Raw genomic sequence first — 23,384 nt, 5'->3', positions numbered from 1 at the left:
CCGCATTGTATACTGATCAGAAGACTGCTGCCCGCATTGTATACTGATCAGAAGACTGCTGCCCGCATTGTATACTGATCAGAAGACTGCTGCCCGCATTGTATACTGATCAGAAGACTGCTGCCCGCATTGTATACTGATCAGAAGACTGCTGCCCGCATTGTATACTGATCAGAAGACTGCTGCCCGCATTGTATACTGATCAGAAGACTGCTGCCCGCATTGTATACTGATCAGAAGACTGCTGCCCGCATTGTATACTGATCAGAAGACTGCTGCCCGCATTGTATACTGATCAGAAGACTGCTGCCCGCATTGTATACTGATCAGAAGACTGCTGCCCGCATTGTATACTGATCAGAAGACTGCTGCCCGCATTGTATACTGATCAGAAGACTGCTGCCCGCATTGTATACTGATCAGAAGACTGCTGCCAGCATTGTATACTGATCAGAAGACTGCTGCCAGCATTGTATACTGATCAGAAGACTGCTGCCAGCATTGTATACTGATCAGAAGACTGCTGTGTATACTGAGGACAGCTCACATATCACTGCGCACACGCCGAAACATTGTAACATATAACCACCAAATCTGTGCTTTACAGGACATACTTACTCATAAAATACTATGTGCATTGTATACTGATCAGAAGACTGCTGCCTGCATTGTATACTGATCAGAAGACTGCTGCCTGCATTGTATACTGATCAGAAGACTGCTGCCTGCATTGTATACTGATCAGAAGACTGCTGCCTGCATTGTATACTGATCAGAAGACTGCTGCCTGCATTGTATACTGATCAGTAGACTGCTGCCTGCATTGTATACTGATCAGTAGACTGCTGCCAGCATTGTATACTGATCAGAAGACTGCTGCCAGCATTGTATACTGATCAGAAGACTGCTGCCAGCATTGTATACTGATCAGAAGTCTGCTGTGTATACTGAGGACAGCTATGATATTACTGCGCACACGCTGTAACACTATAACTACCGGGCAGAGCGGCTCTGCTGACTCCACATGTGCTTTACAAGACATACTTCCTTATAAAATACTATGTGCATTGTATACTGATCATCAGAGGCTGCCTACACTGTATACTATTGTCTAAAGCACTGCATTGAATACTGATCACTAGAGGCTGCCTACATTATATCCTGTTCAGCAGAAAGTTATCTGCATTATGTATTTGTCACAGGAATTGTATCAGCATTATATACCGTTGCCTAGAGTGCTACCTGCATTATATACCGTTGCCTAGAGTGCTACCTGCATTATATACCGTTGCCTAGAGTGCTACCTGCATTATATACCGTTGCCTAGAGTGCTACCTGCATTATATACCGTTGCCTAGAGTGCTACCTGCATTATATACCGTTGCCTAGAGTGCTACCTGCATTATATACCGTTGCCTAGAGTGCTACCTGCATTATATACCGTTGCCCAGAGTGCTACCTGCATTATATACCGTTGCCTAGAGTGCTACCTGCATTATATACCGTTGCCCAGAGTGCTACCTGCATTATATACCGTTGCCCAGAGTGCTACCTGCATTATATACCGTTGCCCAGAGTGCTACCTGCACTATATACCGTTGCCCAGAGTGCTACCTGCACTATATACCGTTGCCCAGAGTGCTACCTGCATTATATACCGTTGCCCAGAGTGCTACCTGCACTATATACCGTTGCCCAGAGTGCTACCTGCACTATATACCGTTGCCCAGAGTGCTACCTGCACTATATACCGTTGCCCAGAGTGCTACCTGCATTATATACCGTTGCCCAGAGTGCTACCTGCACTATATACCGTTGCCCAGAGTGCTACCTGCACTATATACCGTTGCCCAGAGTGCTACCTGCACTATATACCGTTGCCCAGAGTGCTACCTGCACTATATACCGTTGCCCAGAGTGCTATCTGCATTATATACCGTTGCCTAGAGTGCTACCTGCATTGTATACCGTTGCCTAGAGTGCTACCTGCATTATATACCGTTGCCTAGAGTGCTATCTGCATTATATACCGTTGCCTAGAGTGCTACCTGCATTGTATACCGTTGCCTAGAGTGCTACCTGCATTATATACCGTTGCCTAGAGTGCTACCTGCATTGTATACCGTTGCCTAGAGTGCTACCTGCATTGTATACCGTTGCCTAGAGTGCTACCTGCATTATATACCGTTACCTAGAGTGCTACCTGCATTGTATACCGTTGCCTAGAGTGCTACCTGCATTGTATACCGTTGCCTAGAGTGCTACCTGCATTGTATACCGTTGCCTAGAGTGCTACCTGCATTGTATACCGTTGCCTAGAGTGCTACCTGCATTGTATACCGTTGCCTAGAGTGCTACCTGCATTGTATACCGTTGCCTAGAGTGCTACCTGCATTGTATACCGTTGCCTAGAGTGCTACCTGCATTGTATACCGTTGCCTAGAGTGCTACCTGCATTGTATACCGTTGCCTAGAGTGCTACCTGCATTGTATACCGTTGCCTAGAGTGCTACCTGCATTGTATACCGTTGCCTAGAGTGCTACCTGCATAATATACCGTTGCCTAGAGTGCTACCTGCATTATATACCGTTGCCTAGAGTGCTACCTGCATTATATACCGTTGCCTAGAGTGCTACCTGCATTATATACCGTTGTCTAGAGTGCTACCTGCATTATATACCGTTGCCTAGAGTGCTACCTGCATTGTATACCGTTGCCTAGAGTGCTACCTGCATTGTATACCGTTGCCTGGAGTGCTACCTGCATTATATACCGTTGCCTAGAGTGCTACCTGCATTATATACTGTTGCCTAGAGTGCTACCTGCATCATATACTGTTGTCTAGAGTGCTACCTGCATTATATACTGTTGTCTAGAGTGCTACCTGCATTGTATATTGTTGCCTGGAGTGCTACCTGCATTGTATACCGTTGTCTAGAGTGCTACCTGCATTGTATATTGTTGTCTAGAGTGCTACTGTTACAGCATGTACAGTATGCAGTGATATCGGAGCTTTCCTCAGTGCGGCCCTCCCTATGGGTAACTGATCCATTAGAAATAGTCTGTTGCCTAGAGTGCTACCTGCTTTGCATATGGATCTGTAGAGCGCTGCCTGCATTTTATACTGTTTATTAGGAACTATTATGTACTCTAGCCATTAAATTGCGTACTCTGTGTGTACGTACCATGGTGTGTTTTCCTGAGGCAGGGGGGCCCAGAACAGCAATTCTTGGCCCTGTGGGTCAGAAAACAAGTTGTAAAGTCAATATCCACAGGGGAACCAGTCAGTCACACCGATCATCTGAAAGACACCGCCGCACGGAGCGCTGTGATCGCTCGGTGATACTACCGTACTGTCTATCATTCAGAAACAGCTCCCCACCCGTCCACTGGTTGTGTCCGGTACTGCAGCTGCAGCTCCCCACCCGTCCACTGGTTGTGTCCGGTACTGCAGCTGCAGCTCCCCACCCGTCCACTGGTTGTGTCCGGTACTGCAGCTGCAGCTCCCCACCCGTCCACTGGTTGTGTCCGGTACTGCAGCTGCAGCTCCCCACCCGTCCACTGGTTGTGTCCGGTACTGCAGCTGCAGCTCCCCACCCGTCCACTGGTTGTGTCCGGTACTGCAGCTCCCCACCCGTCCACTGGTTGTGTCCGGTTCTGCAGCTCCCCACCCGTCCACTGGTTGTGTCCGGTACTGCAGCTGCAGCTCCCCACCCGTCCACTGGTTGTGTCCGGTACTGCAGCTGCAGCTCCCCACCCGTCCACTGGTTGTGTCCGGTACTGCAGCTGCAGCTCCCCACCCGTCCACTGGTTGTGTCCGGTACTGCAGCTGCAGCTCCCCACCCGTCCACTGGTTGTGTCCGGTACTGCAGCTCCCCACCCGTCCACTGGTTGTGTCCGGTACTGCAGCTCCCCACCCGTCCACTGGTTGTGTCCGGTACTGCAGCTCCCCACCCGTCCACTGGTTGTGTCCGGTACTGCAGCTGCGCTACATCGACGTGAACGGAGCTGAGCAGCAGTGCTGCGCACAGTAAAAAGGCGGCCATGTTTTTGTAGTCTTAAACTTCCCATTTAACTACTTTTTTTTTTTTGCTGTTTTGTGATATTACTGAAAAACATTGAAGCGGCTTCTATTATCGCCAAACTTTCTTAAAGGGGTATTCCAACCACAAACCTTCTTAAAGGGGTTCTCTAAGACTCCTTTTTTTTTATTTTTATGGGCAAGGTGCAGGGATTAAAAAGATAAATTCCAGTTTCAGTGCTGAGCTCACTTTTCTCCTACTTCTTGTTCCTGCTGGACCGCCGTACCATCAGAGGTGGTCGCAGCGACCATGTGTCATGCTGAAGACACTGATTGGCTGGCAGACAGCACATGACACTTCCGATCCGGTGGGGAGGTCAGTGCTGGAACTGGAGCAGAAACGGGGTCTTGGGGAACCCCCTTCAAATGTTGTTATCCAAGTTCTCCAACAGCCCCCCCATGTGCCGGACCCCTCACATGTCATATACAGTGAGGAACAGAAGTATTGAACACCCTGCGATTTTGCAAGTTCTCCCACTTAGAAATCATGGAGGGGTCTGAACCTCACATTGTAGGTGCGTTCCCACTCTGAGAGACAGAATAAAAAATAAAAAAAAAGGAAATCACATTGTATGATTTTTAAAGAATGTATTTGTCTTGCACGGCTGAACAGAAGTATTTGATTACCTAAGAAACAGCAAGAATTCTGTCTCTCAAAGACCTGTTAATGTGCCTTTAAAAAGTCCACCTCTACTCCACTTATAAATCTAACTTAGTAGCACCCGTCTGAGCTCTTTACAGACCCCTGTCCACCCCACAGTCAATCAGACGACAACTACTACCATGGGCAAGACCAAAGAGCTCTCAAAAGACACCAGAGACAAAATTGTGGACTTTCACAAGGCTGGAAAGGGCGACGGGGCAATCGCCGAGCAGCTTGGTGAAAATAGATCAACTGATGGAGCAATTGTTAGAAAATGGAAGAGGCTGAAGACGAATGTCAGTCTCCTCGGACTGGGGCTCCATGCAAGATCTCACCTCGTGGGGTATCACTGATGGTAAGAAAGGTGAGGAATCAGCCCAGAACTACAAGGGAGGAGCTGGTCAATGACATGAGGAGAGCGGGGACCACAGGTCAGAGTCACTGTCGGTGGAACACTACGCCGTCATGGTTTCAGATCATGCATTGCACGGAAGGTTCTCCTGCTCCAGTCATCACAGGTCCAGGTCTGAAGTTTGCCAATGACCATCTGGATGATCCAGAGGAGGCCGGGGAGAGAGTCATGTGGTCAGAGGAGACCAAAGTAGAACTTTTTGGTCTAAACTTCACTCGTTGTGTTTGGAGAAAAAAGAAGGATGAGTTGCATCCCAAGAACACCATCCCTACTGTGAAGCATGGGGGGGTAACATCATGCTTTGGGGGGTCTTTTCTGCGAAGGGGACAGGACGACTGCACTGTTTTAAGGAGAGGATAAATGGGGCCATTAATTGTGAGATTTTGAGCAACAACCTCCCTCAGTCAGAGCATTGAAGATGGGTCGTGGCTGGGTCTTCCAACATGACAAGGACCCGAAGCACACAACCAGGATAACCAATGAGCGGCTCCGTAAGAAGCATATCAAGGTTCTGGAGTGGCCTAGCCAGTCTCCAGACCTAAATCCAATAGAACATCTTTGGAGGGAGCGGAAACTCTGTGTTGCTCAGCGACAGCCCCGAAACCTGACAGATCTAGAGGAGATCTGTGTGGAGGAGTGGGCCAAAACCCCTGCTGCAGTGTCTGCAAACCTGGACAAGAACTACAGGAGATGTCCGACCTCTGGAACTGCAAACAAAGGCTTCTGGACCAAATATTAACACAGATTTTCTCAGGTGTTCAAATACTTATGTTCAGCCGTGCAAGACAAATACATTCTTTAAAAATCATACAATGTGATTTCCAGAATTTTAATTTTTTTATTCTGTCTCTCAGAGTGGGAATGCACCTACAATGTGAATGTCAGACCCTCCATGATTTCTAAGTGGGAGAACTTGCAAAAGAGCAGGGTGTTCAAATACTTCTGTTCCTCACTGTACTTACCCCGCTCCCGGCGCCGCTCCTGTCCCCGCACCGCCGCTTCTCCCTGTACACGGATGAAAACATCCAGCATCCAGTGTCGGGGGGAAGCAGCCAATGGCAGGCAGGGATGGCTACGAGCTTCCCTAGCGGGGTAAGTATATTACATGTGAGGGTCCTGGCGCATTGGGGGGGGGGTGTTGGAGAACTTGGATAACCCCTTTAAGAAAGTTTGGGGCTGGAATACCCCTTTAAGAAGACACAGAGGTAGATGCCATGGGGATAGCAATCAAAACTAGCTACAATGTAGCAACAATCCATAAATATATGTTTTTTCTTCTTTTTCAAGTGGCTTTCATGGCCGCAGCTGCAGATCGCTCTCCGCTTCCAACATAAAAAAAAACGGTTTCCCGGTTCCTCAACAACATGAAAAGCGGAATATTCTAGAGGAAACTAAAAGTTTCTCAAACTCCCAAATCCTTTTCCCAGATCATGACATAAAGGGGGGTTTGTGGCTCATGAAATCTTGATCGCGCCGCTTACACTTGATTGGTCGGAATTGTTTTTTTATTTACTTTTAAAAGGCGCCGTCTTCTTTATTAAGCTCGCGGTTTCTTAACCCCCCGACTTGGCGCACCTTGAAATTCCGACTGAGCGCTGGAATAATTCATTAGCGTAGCCATGAAAGAGGGCTCTGCTGCCAGGATTAATCAACCTCCGCTGCGCACATCAAAGCGCCGCTGAAACCTTTCCATCCACGCCGCCTTTTGAGGTTTTAACGAGGAAAGCCTTTTAAAATTCACAAGAAAATCCTGGCGGTATTGGAGCTTTTATGCGCAGCGATTTTGGACAAACGTTTGATAAAATAAAGGCGCGCTCCATTATCTGCTCGGAATCGCGCTCTAATATTGCCCCGGGCTGCTGTAAATGTTCGGTTTGTACTAAATCTGCGAAACGTTTTTTTTATCTCGTCTTATTGGATGGAGTTGAACGCGGCCGCGGACACGTCGGAGGATACGCAGTCACTGCGCCATCACAACGCTGATTAGGAATGGCGCTGTAATGTCAAACCTGACACCTTGTCATGTAGCCTGCAGCTAAGTCACTGCAAAGGAGGAAGTCGCCGAGCGGCCATGTTGGATTGTTTAGGGAGAAGAAAGTTTTATTAGTTAAATTAGTCGTTGCCATTAGTGTATCTAAGCCTGTGTGATGCGGTCTCCTAAATAACCATGTGATACAATCTCCTGAGGTGCTGTATCTAATCCCATCCTGTGTGATACTGTCTGCTCAGCTGTGTATCTAATCCCATCCTGTGTGATACTGTCTGCTCAGCTGTGTATCTAATCCCATCCTGTGTGATACTGTCTGCTGAGCTGTGTATCTAATCCTATCCTGTGTGATACAATCTCCTGAGCTGTGTATCTAATCCCAGCATGTGTGATACTGTCTGCTGAGCTGTGTATCTAATCCTATCCTGTGTGATACTGACTGCTGAGCTGTGTATCTAATCCCAGCATGTGTGATACTGTCTGCTGAGCTGTGTATCTAATCCTATCCTGTGTGATACTGCCTGCTGAGCTGTGTATCTAATCCTATCCTGTGTGATACTGCCTGCTGAGCTGTGTATCTAATCCTCTCCTGTGTGATACTGTCTGCTGAGCTGTGTATCTAATCCTATCCTGTGTGATACTGTCTGCTGAGCTGTGTATCTAATCCTATCCTGTGTGATACTGTCTGCTGAGCTGTGTATCTAATCCTATCCTGTGTGATACTGTCTGCTGAGCTGTGTATCTAATCCTATCCTGTGTGATACTGTCTGCTGAGCTGTGTATCTAATCCTATCCTGTGTGATACTGTCTGCTGAGCTGTGTATCTAATCCTATCCTGTGTGATACTGTCTGCTGAGCTGTGTATCTAATCCTATCCTGTGTGATACTGTCTGCTGAGCTGTGTATCTAATCCTATCCTGTGTGATACTGTCTGCTGAGCTGTGTATCTAATCCTATCCTGTGTGATACTGTCTGCTGAGCTGTGTATCTAATCCTATCCTGTGTGATACTGTCTGCTGAGCTGTGTATCTAATCCTATCCTGTGTGATACCGTCTGCTGAGCTGTGTATCTAATCCTATCCCGTGTGATACTGTCTGCTGAGCTGTGTATCTAAGCCTATCCTGTGTAATACTGTCTGCTGAGCTGTGTATCTAATCCTGTCCTGTGTGATACTGTCTGCTGAGCTGTGTATCTAATCCTGTCCTGTGTGATACTGTCTGCTGAGCTGTGTATCTAATCCTATCCTGTGTGATACTGCCTGCTGAGCTGTGTATCTAATCCTACCCTGTGTGATACAGTCTGCTGAGCTGTGTATCTAATCCTATCCTGTGTGATACTGCCTGCTGAGCTGTGTATCTAATCCTATCCTGTGTGATACTGCCTGCTGAGCTGTGTATCTAATCCTGTCCTGTGTGATACAGTCTGCTGAGCTTTGTATCTAATCCTATCCTGTGTGATACTATCTGCTGAGCTGTGTATCTAATCCCATGTGATACTGTCTGCTGAGCTGTGTATCTAATCCCATGTGATCCTATCTGCTGGCCTGATGTATGTAAGGTTCTGTTCACATCATGTCTGGTTTCGTATTGCGGTACCTCGAGGCGCGCGCTTTTTCCCCCGGATGCCTCTGTAGTGAATCCCACAGTCGCCTACAGTATTCCATACATCAATGATAAAGGTTTGGCGCTGTATCGCGGCCCGGTGGATCCATTGCATATGCAGAGTGCATTGCGGCCCCCCAGCACTACACCCCCCATCATTGTGGAGGCCTGAGGTAGATCTCTCATCTGTGTACACAATGCACTTTATTTCTATCTTTTTGTCCTAATTTCTGGGCTGCGTCCTGGGGGACCCCGCTAATAAATATGGAGATGTTCCCGGTGGCGGAACGGATCCCGGGCGGTGCGCAGCGCGCGTAGTTTAGAGCTCATTAGCCCTAATATTTGGTGCATCTTCTGTTCTAGTTACTTATTCATTTGCATGCGATCACCGGAGGCGGCTCCTCAGCCTCCACTTCAGGGGCCTCGGAGCGTCCTCGCAGGGAGCTGAGCTGCTTGTGTATGCGCAGGCCAAACGTGAACGCCATAAAGACGTGCGACCTTTGGCCTAAGCTACAACTCCCAACATGCCCCGACATGTAATCCCTGACCTTTAGCCATCCAACAGTTGTAAAACTACAACTCCCAACATGCAATGACAACCAAAATAAGTTTTTTGAAAGCTGCTAAAATGTACACTGCAGCCTGTAACCCTCCACCAGTTGTAAAACTACAACTCCCAGCATGCTATGACAGCCAAAGTAGTTTTTCAACAGCCATTGACGTGGTAGCATACATACGTGGGTTCCCCAACCTAACTTAGGGCTCATGCACAATTGTGGATCCGCAAAAAACGGATGCCGCCTGTGTGCATTCCGCAATTTTGGAATGGAACAGGAGGCCCATTGTAGAAATGCCTATTCTTGTCCGCAAAACGGACAAGAATAGGACAGGACTCATAATTTTTGCGGGGCCACGGAACAGTTCCGTATACGGACCGTATGAGGAATCAAATTACAACCCGTATACGGAACGCAAAAAACGTTCGTGTGCATGAGCCCATACGGAGTACATTCCGTTTGTGTTCCATTTTTTTTGCGGAACCATTAAAATGAATGGTTCCGTATACGGAACTCAAAAAAACGGCCCGTATATGGAAAAAAAATAACGATTGTGTGAAAGAGGCATTACGCCTCCAGCACACAAACATGTGCGCCCCGTGGCCGTGCACGAACACCATCCGTGGGGCAGCGGATCGCGGACACATTTACTTTAATGGGTCCGCGATCTGGCCGTTCCGCAAAGAGATAGAACATGTCCTATCTTTTTGCGGAATGGAAGTACGGGACGAAACCCCACGGAAGCACTCCGTACTGCTTCCGTAGGGTTCCGTTCTGTGCTTCTGTTCCGCATCTCCGGATTTGCGGACCCATTAAAGTGAATAGGTCCGCATCTGTGATGCGGAATGCACACGGAACGGTGCCCGTGTATTACGGATCCGCAAACGCGGTCCACAATACGGCAGCAGGACACCTACGGTCGCGTGAACGAGCCCTTAGTTGGATGTTATAGTCACTTTGTGTCGTGTGCAGTTATATAAGGATTTCACTTTCTCCGCCGCGCACTTCAGGTCGCATTGTTAGTGAAGCAACGAGGTGGCGGTTTTGTTAAAACTTCCACGATGCTGTTTGCTAATACTCAGGTGTTAATGTTACCACACAGGCATGCTGGGGGTTGTAGTTTTGCATCAACTGAAGAGCCACAGGCTATAAATAATACCAGTCTATGAGTCCTGTCTATTGTGGGATTGTCTGGGGCACAATCGCCTCGTCAGGACTGTGCGAGCGAATATCCCGATGGGAGTCACAGTATAAAGGGGCAGGATCCACGAGCACCGTCCTGACCTGCATCCGCTGTAGCTGAACACAATGCGCTCGCCCCCCCCCCCTCCATCCGAGCCGCCGCCGAGTTCACAACTCATTATCTGGAATCCTGCAAGTGACTAACCCGAGGAGCCCAGGATTGGAGGGCCCGGGCAGGGAGAGGGGCCCCACCACTTCTGACATCATTACCCGGCTTATAACAAGACGAGAAGCGTGCGGGGAGCGTGCAGCATTAAACATTGATAACCCCGCTCATCAGCTGCAGCAGGAGGCGTCTGGAGGACCCGATACACGGCCATTAACACCCTCCACCTGCCCCATAGTGCGGTATGTGAGGACCCCGATACACGGCCATTAACACCCTCCACCTGCCCCACAGTGCGGTATGTGAGGACCCCGATACACGGCCATTAACACCCTCCACCTGCCCCATAGTGCGGTATGTGAGGACCCCGATACACGGCCATTAACACCCTCCACCTGCCCCATAGTGCGGTATGTGAGGACCCCGATACACGGCCATTAACACCCTCCACCTGCCCCATAGTGCGGTATGTGAGGACCCCGATACACGGCCATTAACACCCTGCACCATAGTGCGGTATGTGAGGACCCCGATACACGGCCATTAACACCCTGCACCATAGTGCGGTATGTAAGGACCCCGATACACAGCCATTAACACCCTGCCCCATAGTGCGGTATGTGAGGACCCCGATACACGGTCATTAACACCCTCCACCTGCCCCATAGTGCGGTATGTGAGGACCCCGATACACGGTCATTAACACCCTCCACCTGCCCCATAGTGCGGTATGTGAGGACCCCGATACACGGTCATTAACACCCTCTACCTGCCCCATAGTGCGGTATGTGAGGACCCCAATACATGGTTATTAACACCCTCCACCTGCCCCATAGTGCGGTATGTGAGGACCCCAATACACGGCCATAAATACCCTCCACCTGCCCCATAGTACGGTATGTGAGGACCCCGATACACTGTCATTAACACCCTCCACCTGCCCAATAGTGCGGTATGTGAGGACCCCGATACACGGCCATTAACACCCTCCACCTGCCCCATAGTGCGGTATGTGAGGACCCCGATACACGGCCATAAACACCCTCCACCTGCCCCATAGTGTGGTATGTGAGGACCCCGATACACTGTCATTAACACCCTCCACCTGCCCCATAGTGCGGTATGTGAGGACCCCGATACACGGTCATTAACACCCTCCACCTGCCCCACAGTGCGGTATGTGAGGACCCCGATACACGGCCATTAACACCCTCCACCTGCCCCATAGTGCGGTATGTGAGGACCCCGATACACGGTCATTAACACCCTCCACCTGCCCCATAGTGCGGTATGCGAGAACGCTGCAGGAGGAGGCATCTAGAGGACCCTGAGACATGGGCAGAACAATTTAGAATTTAATTCTGTCTTATGACTTCACCCAGGCAGATTTGCCCTGTGTGAACGTTCCCTTAGGGCACGGGTGTCAAACACAAGGCCCGCGGGCCGAATCCGGCCCGCCAGACCTCGTCATGTGGCCCGCGTAGCCGCCGCCGGCCGCCAGCCTTCACCTTTTATTATCACTTCCTGCAGGCGGCCCCCGCTCCTCCCGGCTCCTGTATCGGGTGTATCGCATAAGGAGCGCTGTGTATTACCGGTACTTACAACTACAAGCGCTCGCCGAGAGGAGGGAGGAGGCAGGATGGGCGCTGGCAGTGTGAGTCATACGTCACGCGCCTGCGCCGCCCACTTTATGAATGAAGCAGGCGGCGTGGGCGCATGACGTATGACTCACGCTGCCAGCGCCTGTCCTCCCGGCCTGCCTCCTCCCTCCTCTCGGCGAGTGCTTGTAGTTGTAAGTACCGGTAATACACAGTGCTCCTTATGCGATTATATACATACGGTAACCATTAACTATTAGAGATACGATTATACAGTGAGCGGGGCCCGTGTAGTAGAATAGTCACTGCACGGGCCCCGCTGTCATTATAAAAGCAGATGCCGGCCCCTAGCCCTGTATTGAGGGTCATTCACTACTACAGGGACACTTATGGAGGGGATCTGTGGATGACACATAGCATAAGATGCTATATATGTGTCATCCACAGATCCCCCCCATAACTGTCATACACAGATCCCCCATAAGAGCCACCCACAGATCCCCCATAAGTGTCACCCACAGATCCCCCATAAGTGTCACCCACAGATCCCCCATAAGTGTCACCCACAGATCCCCCATAAGTGTCACCCACAGATCCCCCATAAGTGTCACCCACAGATCCCCCATAAGTGTCACCCACAGATCCCCCATAACAGTGCGTCACCCACAGATCCCCCATAACAGTGCCACCCACAGACCACAATTAGTTCAAAACCCACCAAAACAGTAATAATTGAATGCAGTGACAATAATTTATGATAATAAAGAGTGGACACATAGTCCTACAGATACAACCGGCCCTTTGAGGGTGACCAAACTGCTGATGCAGCCCCCGATGAATTTGAGTTTGACACCCCTGCCTTAGGGGAAGCTGGGTGACAACCAATAGGGCTGAAAAACGGGCTTCTCCCCCAGCTTTCCCGCACCCCTGAATAGCACCTTTACCAGGCAGTGGTACATTCACTGTACACCTGACATTACTGCAACCTGCCCTCCAGGACCTGGGAAAGCTGGGTGACGCACAGATATACCTATGATCATGGGGGTCCGGCTGCTGGGGCCCCGATGCCTGGGGCCACTGCACCTTCTGCTTTTTCCGCAATGTCCGTGCTCCTGACGTAACCCTTGTCAGAACTGCAGAACGGTTCCATTCGCGTACACTCACGGCGCACATGTTTCAGGGTCCGCTTCGAGGGTGGGGGAGGGAAAAACCGCATAAGGATGGTTGCCATTCATTACAGGGTGACGAGGGTCACTTTAAGCTGCTGCCGCGACGCCGTTACGCCATGTACAGCATGGTTACACATAAACGCCATCCGCAGGCCTTACCGTTATCGTTATCCCTCCGTAAGTGATCGATCAGGTACTGGATCGGGTCTTCTGGTTTGTCCTTAAGGAGATTCTGAACCATTTTCTAATAAGTAAATTTAAAAAAATAATCAATCAAGTTGTGGAACTACAACTCCCAGCAACACAACTGCAGGACATGCAGTCAGTAAAAATGCTGGGAATTGTAGTTCAGGACGCCGCCTGTACAATATTCCGTCCTGCTGAGACTTGTAGTTCCACAAGAGCCGCCACTGACCTGGATTACATCAAAGATGCGGTGCTCCTCGGCAAACAAGGCCATTTGAGGGGGAATCCTCAGCGGCTTCGCCGTGGCGTCCATCTCCGGGCTTTTACTTCTCAATTCTATCGATCTTTAGGCCAAAACCCCCGGCCAGGTGGCAGCAGAGGTCTCCTTAGTAACCGAGTGAGCGCCGCGGTCTCCTAGCAACCTGCGTCGCCAAGAAGGGTGGTGCGTCATCACTTTGAGACAAGAGCTGACGTAAGTTCCTCCTTGCGCATGCGCTCAGCAAGTGAGCAGCTCGGCCTTAAAGGGGAACGTCGCTTCTTTCATGATGCCTGGTGATTGGGGGCTGCACTGAGTCCTCATTAGTTGTACATTTATCAGGGTCCTATGGGGAAGCAGCAGATTTGTTTTCGGGCTCCTCCACTGCCAGATCTCCCTGTGTATACTTCAGATTTGCAAACTTTTTTCATCTCCTGTCAGGGGATATATTAAAGGGGTTATAAACCACCACAACCAAATAAAAAAATTAAATTGAAGGGGTTGTCCACTGGTTTCAGAATCAAGCTGCAATGAAGAAAGGGTAAGTACTTACCTGCGATTCTGCCCCGCTGCTTCGGTTCGCCCAGCCGGGTTCTATTTACCCAGTTGCATTGATGACCTCACTGCAGTTGACGGCTGCAGCCAATTACTGGCCTCTGCAGGTGCTCCTGTGATTGGGAGCAGTGGTCACGGCTGCCGCCACGTAACTACAGCCCGGCCGGTCTATCCTCAGGACAGGTCTACAGTCCCTGATTGGTGGGGGCCTGACTCCCGACACCCCCGCGATCAGTTGTTTTTCACCGATTTGGAAACTGATGACCTATCGTCATGACAGACCTTCAGTATCCAATCGCTGTTGGAACCAAACCACGTGAAGCCGCCGATCAGCCGATCCTGTCCTGTAGCTACAAGGAAACATCTCACCTGTGCGGGGTGTGGACCAGCAATCTGATATTGACGGAAAGTACGGTATTTTTCGCCCTATAAGACGCACCCTTCCCTCGCTCCATTACGGAAGCGCTCATTAGTACAGTAGGACCAGGAAGCAGTGAATGCAGTGCTCCCCATGCTGGCTCTGTACTCACCGCTCCCCGACCGCCCGCAAGGCCCCGCATGCGGTGCTGTGACCTGCGCACAGCGTGAGGACGTCAGCGCTCTATGACCTCATGTGTGATTTCGGGTGACAGCACAGCGTGGCGGAAAGAGCCCTGGATCTCAGGAGCGGAAGCGTCTGGAGCAGGAGAGGCGAGTTGTATATATATATTTTTCTGCTCTGATGTCTAACACGGAGGTCTGATCTGCGGTCTGAATGGGGGTCATTCACATTGGGGGTCTGATCTGAGGTCTTATTGACATTGGGGTTCTGATTTGAGGTCTGAATAGGGGGTATTTTTCACATTGGGGGTCTGACTTAAGGTCTTTTTGACATTGGGGGTCTGATCTGAGGTATTATTCACACAGGGGGTCTGAGCTGCAGTCTTATTGGGGGTCTTATTAACATTGGGTGCTCATCAGAGATCCGATTAACAATTCGGGGTCTGATCTGAGGTATAATAAATTATTATTATTTTTTTCTTATTTTCCTCCTTTAAAACCTAGGTGCGTCTTATAGTGCAAAAACCGCAGCACATCTCTATCAGCTCCAGCTCGGGTTCCTGGGTCGCTGAGTCATTTAATAGCACCGTACCGAGCCGGAAACAGAAAAACGCTTCCCTTGTGTCGGGGTCGTGATGGGTTTGATTCCGGTAACAGCCGCAAACTCCTAACGCCAAATTTTTTTGTTTACAGTTCAACAAGATAGATCCAAGATACCTTATAAAAGGACAGCGGATACTTACCTATGTGGGCACGTCCATACACTTACCCCTTTTTCATGTTGTCCCTTTTTTAATACCCTTTTTGGGGGGAAAACACCATTTTATGTGGAGCCTTGGGGGGGCTTTTTAGAATTTGTTTGCTTGTTTTTTTTCAGTTGGGCATAATATCTTTTTTGTGTCCTTTTTTGGCTTGTTTTCTTAATTTTTTTTTTTGGGCAGCTTGGCTTTTTTTTTCTCTGTGTGCCCTTTCTTTTTTGGATTTTTATTTCGTCTTTGATATTTTGGCTTTTTTTAAAACTTTTTTCTTACATGTTTTTATTACCTTTTTTTAAAAATTTTTTTGGGGGGGGAACAATCAGGTATCGGAAAGAATTGTGAAAATCTATAAAGAGCACTTAAATGAGTTTATTTTTTTAATAAAAAAATAAAAAAGCATGTAGAATCTAAAAAAATAATTATAGATGTCATCAATCCCTCCGCTCACAAGCCCACGTCAAGGGTCCTCATTATCACGCAAGTCCCTACTTCCCTAGAAAGTAGATGAAGGTCCACCACGGAACTGCTACCTCACAGCTGATGAAGTGGTCCACACAGAGTTCCCAGGGAGCCATTCCTGAGGTTCCCAGCCATCCATGCAGGGTTTGTTCCAAACTGACTACTGATGTGGTGACATATTGGTCCATGTCTCTATCTCAGGAAGCATCTTGGATCCTGGTGAAGTTGTGGAGGCCCACAGAGGCTTCAATCACCAGGCATTGACCAGATCCATCTGGGCACCCTCCATTTGTTGGGAAGTATTCAAAAAGTGCACTCCAAATACCGAGGGGCTCTGGCCAGCCTGCAGCTGAAAATTGCATCTTGGGAAGGGCCACATCACGTGGATTGACAGAGCATGAGGCCTAATAGAAAAAAACAAATTCACCTATTGAAAGCATCTTGGTTCCAGAGCCAAGGATCCCTTCTCTACTCACGTGGATCAATGCAGCCACTCAATGTCCTCAGAAGTGACATGTCCGTATATGTGTGGACAACTGGGTCAGATCAACTCCAGAATGGCCGGTCTTGTGGGGTGTTCCTGGAATGCAGTGGTTAGTACCTACGGAGGACAACCAGTCTGGTCCGTTCCACAGAAGATCTACTGTAGAGCAAACTGCTGACAACGTTACAACTGACGATGATAGAAAGGGGCCAGGACACACAGGGCTTTGCAGCTTGTTGTGTATCGGGCCGCAGACCGGTCAGAGCGTCCATGGCAAACCCTGTCCACTACTGAAAGTGCCTACAATGGGAGCATGTGTATCAGAGCTGGACAATGGAAGGTGGTGATCTGGTCTAATGAATCAGGTTACATCATGTCGACGACGGTGTGTATGTGTCACTTACCTGGAGAAGAGATGGCACCAGGTGCACTATGGGAAGATGCGGCCCGGTCTGGGAATCAGGTTACATCATGTCTATGGTCAGGTGTGTGTGCATCGCTTACCTAGAGAAGAGATGGCACCAGGTGCACTATGGGAAGAAGGCGGCCTGGTCTGATGAATCAGGTTACATTATGTGGACGGGCGGGTGTGTGTGCCACTTACCCGGAGAAGAGACGGCACCAGGTGCACTATGAGAAGAAGGCGGCCTGGTCTGAGGAATCAGGTTACATCATGTGGACGGCCGGGTGTGTGCGTCACTTACCTGGAGAAGAGATGGCACCAGGTGCACTATGAGAAGAAGGCGTCCTGGTCTGAGGAATCACATTACATCATGTGGACGGCCGGGTGTGTGCGTCACTTACCTGGAGAAGAGACGGCACCAGGTGCACTATGAGAAGGCGGCCTGGTCTGAGGAATCACATTACATCATGTGGACGGCCGGGTGTGTAACTGACTCAATTTATCCAGCGTCTGGTATTACAGTAAATGGGTTTCCTGTGTTGTAATTAGGGAAAATCCACAGCAGAGAGTGACGGGGCAGAGCAAACGGCCGCATCGCTCAGTGCATCCTACATATCCATACCCCTTGTAGTGAGGGTTCTACAGAACATCATAGTTCACACCTCAGCTGCTGCAAAACCTCAAAATACACTTACCTGTGAAATAGATAGCACCAGGTGCATTATGAGAAGAAGGTGGCCTGGTCTGAGGAATCGGGTTACATCACGTGGACGGCTGTGTGTGTGTGCACTACTTACCTGGAGAAGAGATGGCACCAGGTGCACTATGAGAAGACGGCGGCCTGGTCTGAGGAATCGGGTTACATCACGTGGACGGCTGTGTGTGTGCACTACTTACCTGGAGAAGAGATGGCACCAGGTGCACTATGAGAAGACGGCGGCCTGGTCTGAGGAATCACATTACGTCATGTGGACGGCCGGGTGTGTGCGTCACCTACCTGGAGAAGAGATGGCACCAGGTGCACTATGGGAAGAAGGCGGCCTGGTCTGGGGAATCAGGTTACATCATGTGGATGGCCTGGTGTGTGCGTCACCTACCTGGAGAAGAGATGGCAGCAGGTGCACTATGGGAAGAAGGCGGCCTGGTCTGGGGAATCAGGTTACATCATGTGGGCGGCCGAGTGTGTGCGTCACTTACCTGAGGAAGAGATGGCACCAGGTGCACTATGGGAAGACGGCGGCCTGGTCTGAGGAATCACGTTACATCATGTGGACGGCCGGGTGTGTGTGTCACTTACCTGGGGAAGAGATGGCACCAGGTGCACTATGGGAAGAAGGCGGCCTGGTCTGAGAAATCAGGTTACATCATGTGGGCGGCCGAGTGTGTGCGTCACTTACCTGGAGAAGAGATGGCACCAGGTGCACTATGGGAAGAAGGCGGCCTGGTCTGAGAAATCAGGTTACATCATGTGGGCGGCCGAGTGTGTGCGTCACTTACCTGGAGAAAAGATGGCACCAGGTGCACTATGGGAAGAAGGCGGCCTGGTCTGAGGAATCAGGTTACATCATGTGGACGGCCGGGTGTGTGCGTCACTTACCTGGAGAAGAGATGGCACCAGGTGCACTATGGGAAGAGGGCTGCCTGGTCTGAGGAATCAGGTTACATCATGTGGACGGCCGGGTGTGTGCGTCACTTACCTGGGGAACAGACGGCACCAGGTGCACTATGAGAAGAAGTTGAGCCGGCAGAGGCTGTGAGATGCTCTGAGAAATGTTCTGCTGGAAACCTTGGCATCATGTGGATGTGACACCTACCTAACATTGTACAGACTAGCACCCCCTTCATGGCAGCGGTGCCCCTTAATGTTATGGCTGACCGGGTGTTTTCTGGATACACTGCACTTCTCCTGCAGGGTTGTATACACAGTACGAGTTCACCTGTCAGTATACGGCTCTGCGGTCGGCAGGACACGGAATGTATTTACATTGTGGATTTCCTCCCCATTGTGAAGACGGCGCCGTCCAGAATCCCCGTAACTGACTCCATTCACCCAGCGTCTGATGTTACAGTAAATAGTAACCGAGCGTCCTGTGTCGTAATCAGGGAGGATCCCCAGCACGGGGCGACGGGGCAGAGCAAATGTCCGCATCCATACCCCCTGTGATGAGAGTGCTACAGCACATCATAATACAAGCCTCAGCTGCTGCAGAACCTCATAATACAAGCCTCAGCTGCTGCAGAGCCTCCTAATACACCTCGGCTGCTGTAAAACCTCCTAATACACCTTGGCTGCTGCAGAACCTCCTAATACACCTCGGCTGCTGCAGAACCTCCTAATACACCTCGGCTGCTGCAGAACCTCATAATACACATCTCAGCTGCTGCAGAACCTCCTAATACACCTCGGCTGCTGCAGAACCTCCTAATACACCTCGGCTGCTGCAGAACCTCCTAATACACCTCGGCTGCTGCAGAACCTCATAATACACACCTCAGCTGTTGCAGAACATCATAATACACATCTCAGCTGCTGCAGAACCTCCTAATACCCACCTCGGCTGCTGCAGAACATCACACACAGTAGGTTTGCAGTGAGGACATTGTTAATATGAAGTGATAGAAAATGATTGAAATGGTTGATTTTGAAGTAAAGAACAAGTTCCTCGCCGCAGCTTTCAGCGTTAGTACCCAGAGCGGCGTCTGATTTTCCACCTTTTATCTGTCGCCTGCGCTGTCTGCTGATTGAGATAACATCCTCCATGAGAGCGCCGTTCTCCTGCCTCTTGTGCGAGTCTCTGTAGCCCTTTGATTTTTCGCACTTTGAGAAAGTTCAAAAACAATTGGCACGCGCGCTGCCATCAAAGCCAACGTGCTGGCGTCTGCCGCCTTGTAACACGCCACTAGAAACCACAAACCTGCGAGAAGAAAGGCATCAAGAAGCCAAAGCCGCGTGCTAGATGTGTGCAGAGTGTGCACGACGCCTCTGAGGCCGCGGGGCGCCTTCTCTTTGCAGAGAAGTGGCTGGTGGGTGACATCTTTCCGTATCGCACCGCGGGAGGGGAACGCCCGATCTCTCCAGGAGGTGATGGATGGCGGCGTCCACTGGTCAAGATCCGGTAATTATAAATCCTAACTGTCCTGATACTTTACTGCTGCTATATCCTATCTCGTACTCCAGTCACAGCCAAAGCTGCATTCTTAGCCACAAGGAGTGCGTCACGTAAATAAAGGAGTAAATAAAAGAGTTTTGCAACTTTCTAATACACTTTTTGCTTCATCCGTCACCATTCTCAAGTGCTCTGCTTGCTGTCATTGAATAGGAACATTACAATTTACATCCAGAGGCTTTTCATATTCATGATATCGGCAGGGGTCTGACTGCCAGCACCCTTGGCGATCAGCTCTCTGAGAAAGCCGCGCCATGGTGAGCACCCCCCCTCCTCACAGCTCCATTCACTTGAATAGGGCTAAGCTGCGCCTTGGTCACGTGACTGATATTGTACTATATATTCTGTATTCAGAAAAATAATAATGATCGGGTCTCCATCCCGATCGTCTCCTAGCAACCGTGCGTGAAAAATCGCACCGCATCCGCACTTGCTTGCGATTTTCACACAGCCCCATTCACTTCTATGGGGCCTGCGTTGCATGAAAAACGCACAATATAGAGCATGCTGCGATTTTCACGCAACACACAAGTGATGCGTGAAAATCACTGCTCATGTGCACCATGTACATTATGTTTTACTAGGCGTTTATAATCCTCCCCCCGGATCCATGCAGATTTTACATCTAGCGGTCACCTTCGCAGCTGCGTGTCCACACGCCAAAATAGTTTGCATGGGCGACTGTTAGATTCCTCGCTTTAATGATGTTGCAAGCCTACCCAATACAGGGAACCCCTCACAGCTCAGCAGATTCTTAGCAGAGTTCAGGGGGCTCGATCTCTGGCGGTCTAGAGTATACGCATGTCACAGTAACTGTCTCCAGGACAGACTATATACTAGGCAATGAATCGGCGCGGTTACACTTGAGGTCCATTATATACTTGTAATAATAGCAGACAGGTGCACTCTGCAGACTTACTAAACCCTCAAACTGATGATAAAATTGAGAGATTAGACAACATGTCCTACTAGGAGGACATGTCTGAGCCCGAGCGCCACGCCAAGGTGTCTCCAGAGTGACGTCAGAGCGCCCCATGCGCATGGATGACGTGCCATGCGATCATGTGATCCATGCGCGTGGGGCGCCCTGATGTCACTCTGGAGCGCCCCGGGAGCCGCACGGACGGTAAGTATGCTGCTCCCCCGCTCCCCGCTACACTTTACCATGGCTGCCAGGACTTTAGCGTCCCGGCAGCCATGGTAACCATTCAGAAAAAGCTAAACGTCGGATCCGGCAATGCGCCGAAACGACGTTTAGCTTAAGGCCGTATCCGGATAAATGCCTTTCAATGGGCATTAATTCCGGATCCGGCCTTGCGGCAAGTCTTCAGGATTTTTGGCCGGAGCAAGAAGCGCAGCATGCTGCGCTATTTGCTGCGGCCAAAAAACGTTCCGGTCCTGAACTGAAGACGTCCTGATGCATCCTGAACGGATTTCTCTCCATTCAGAATGCATTAGGATAAAACTGATCAGGATTCTTCCGGCATAGAGCCCCGACGACGGAACTGTATGCCGGAAGACAACAACGCAGGTGTGAAAGAGCCCTAAACGAGGTGTTCTTTGTGTTTTTCTTTTATTTTGTTTTCACATCGAAGCAAAGTGACATAAGGCAGTACGTGTGAACGTTTTCGGCCATGCAAAGCTTTCCTCGGACACTAAGAAATTACAAAAAATGATAATAAAGCCATATGTAGATACTATATTCAATTGACAGCATATAGTTCTAGAAAAATAAAAGTATAAATAATAATATACGAAAATAATAAAATACAGATGTCGACACAATGAAATCTAGAGAAATGCACTTGTAACTTCCGGTCCCGATGCGCATCCGGCCGGTGGAACGCACGGCGTCCCATGTGTTCAGGGCAGGATCTGCCCACCGACTAGGGCGCGATCCTGCTTTTTCCTTCAAATAGGACCTGTGGATACAGGACTGTGCACCCACTTAGCTCCCTACTCCTGGCGTGACTTCACTACATCTACTGCGGCACAGGTAAGGGATGGAAGGCCCTTTTCCCATATGGAAACTATGGATACCTTGAAATTATATGGTGGTATGATTAGGTTTTTGATGACCTGAGATAGTAGGGGTCATTATGCCACTGACAGTATAAGAAATCTTTAGGGCCCAGCACTATTGTACGTAGCTTTATTAAATTGACGTATGCATCAGATCTAGGATATTGGATGTCAGTTCCTTGATATATGATTTAGCGTTGATATGACGCCTCTGCGAGATATGTAACAGGTCGACGCAGTCTTCATCTTATATGGAAAAGTGATTTTTTTGCTCCAGACGACCTCGAGATCCGGAAAAGTGCATTTCTCTAGATTTCATAGTGTCGACATCTGTGTTTTATGTTATTTTCGTATATTATTTATTTATTTTATTTTTTCTAGAACTATATGCTGTCAATTGAATATAGTATCTACATATGGCTTTATTATCATTTTGTGTAATTTCTTAGTGTCCGAGGAAGGCTTTGCATAGCCGAAAACGTTCACTTGTACTGCCGTATGTCACTTTGCTTCAATTTGAAAACAAAATAAAAGAAAACACAAAGAACACCTCGTTTATCTGCTGTTACTTGGGGTGGGAACCCTATACACAGCAGCAACCGACTGTTTGCAAAACACATTTTTGTATGAAATTACCCATATATTACCAGTCATATGCTAGCCATGTAATACCGCCAAACACTACTCGTATAATGCCAGTCATACTGCCCATACAGTACTTGTCTTATACCAGCCATATAATACCAGCCATATAATGCCAGTCATACTGCCCATACAGTACTTGTCTTATACCAGTAATATAATACCAGCCATATAATGCCAGTCATACTGCCCATACAGTACTTGGCATATAGCACCCATATATCACCAGTAACATACTACCTATGTAATACCAGTCACATACTGCCCATACAATACCAGTCATTACACCACAATAATACTAAATATGTAATAGCAGTCATATTGCCCGTGTGGTACCAGGCACTGTACCAGTGTATTACCAGTTATACTGCCCATATACCAGTTTAATATCAGTCATGATACCTATAACATGCCAGTCATAGTGCCCATACAATACCAGACACAAGGAGCGAGGTGGGTATGACAGGCACTACAGCTGGTATGGATGTAGCAGAGCTTACACTGTTTGCTGCCC

At 49.2% G+C, this 23,384-nt stretch overlaps 1 protein-coding gene across 1 annotated transcript in view; it reads right to left on the bottom strand.

Moving 5' to 3' along the window:
• Nucleotides 1–14,012, bottom strand: part of AK8 (adenylate kinase 8) — a 62,431-nt gene extending 48,419 nt beyond the window's left edge. Inside the window, exons 1-3 of the mRNA XM_044268390.1 lie at nucleotides 13,814–14,012; nucleotides 13,558–13,642; nucleotides 3,187–3,236 (exon numbers count right to left, since the gene is read on the bottom strand). Of these exons, the coding sequence (XP_044124325.1) occupies nucleotides 3,187–3,236; nucleotides 13,558–13,642; nucleotides 13,814–13,897 (219 nt within the window). The 5' untranslated portion in view covers nucleotides 13,898–14,012. The remainder of the gene's footprint in view (nucleotides 1–3,186; nucleotides 3,237–13,557; nucleotides 13,643–13,813) is intronic.
• Between the last annotated feature and the right edge of the window lie 9,372 nt (nucleotides 14,013–23,384).

Source organism: Bufo gargarizans, chromosome 9 (assembly GCF_014858855.1).
Source record: "Bufo gargarizans isolate SCDJY-AF-19 chromosome 9, ASM1485885v1, whole genome shotgun sequence".
Lineage (NCBI taxonomy): Eukaryota > Metazoa > Chordata > Amphibia > Anura > Bufonidae > Bufo > Bufo gargarizans.
This window is presented reverse-complemented; position numbering and strand designations above follow the sequence as displayed.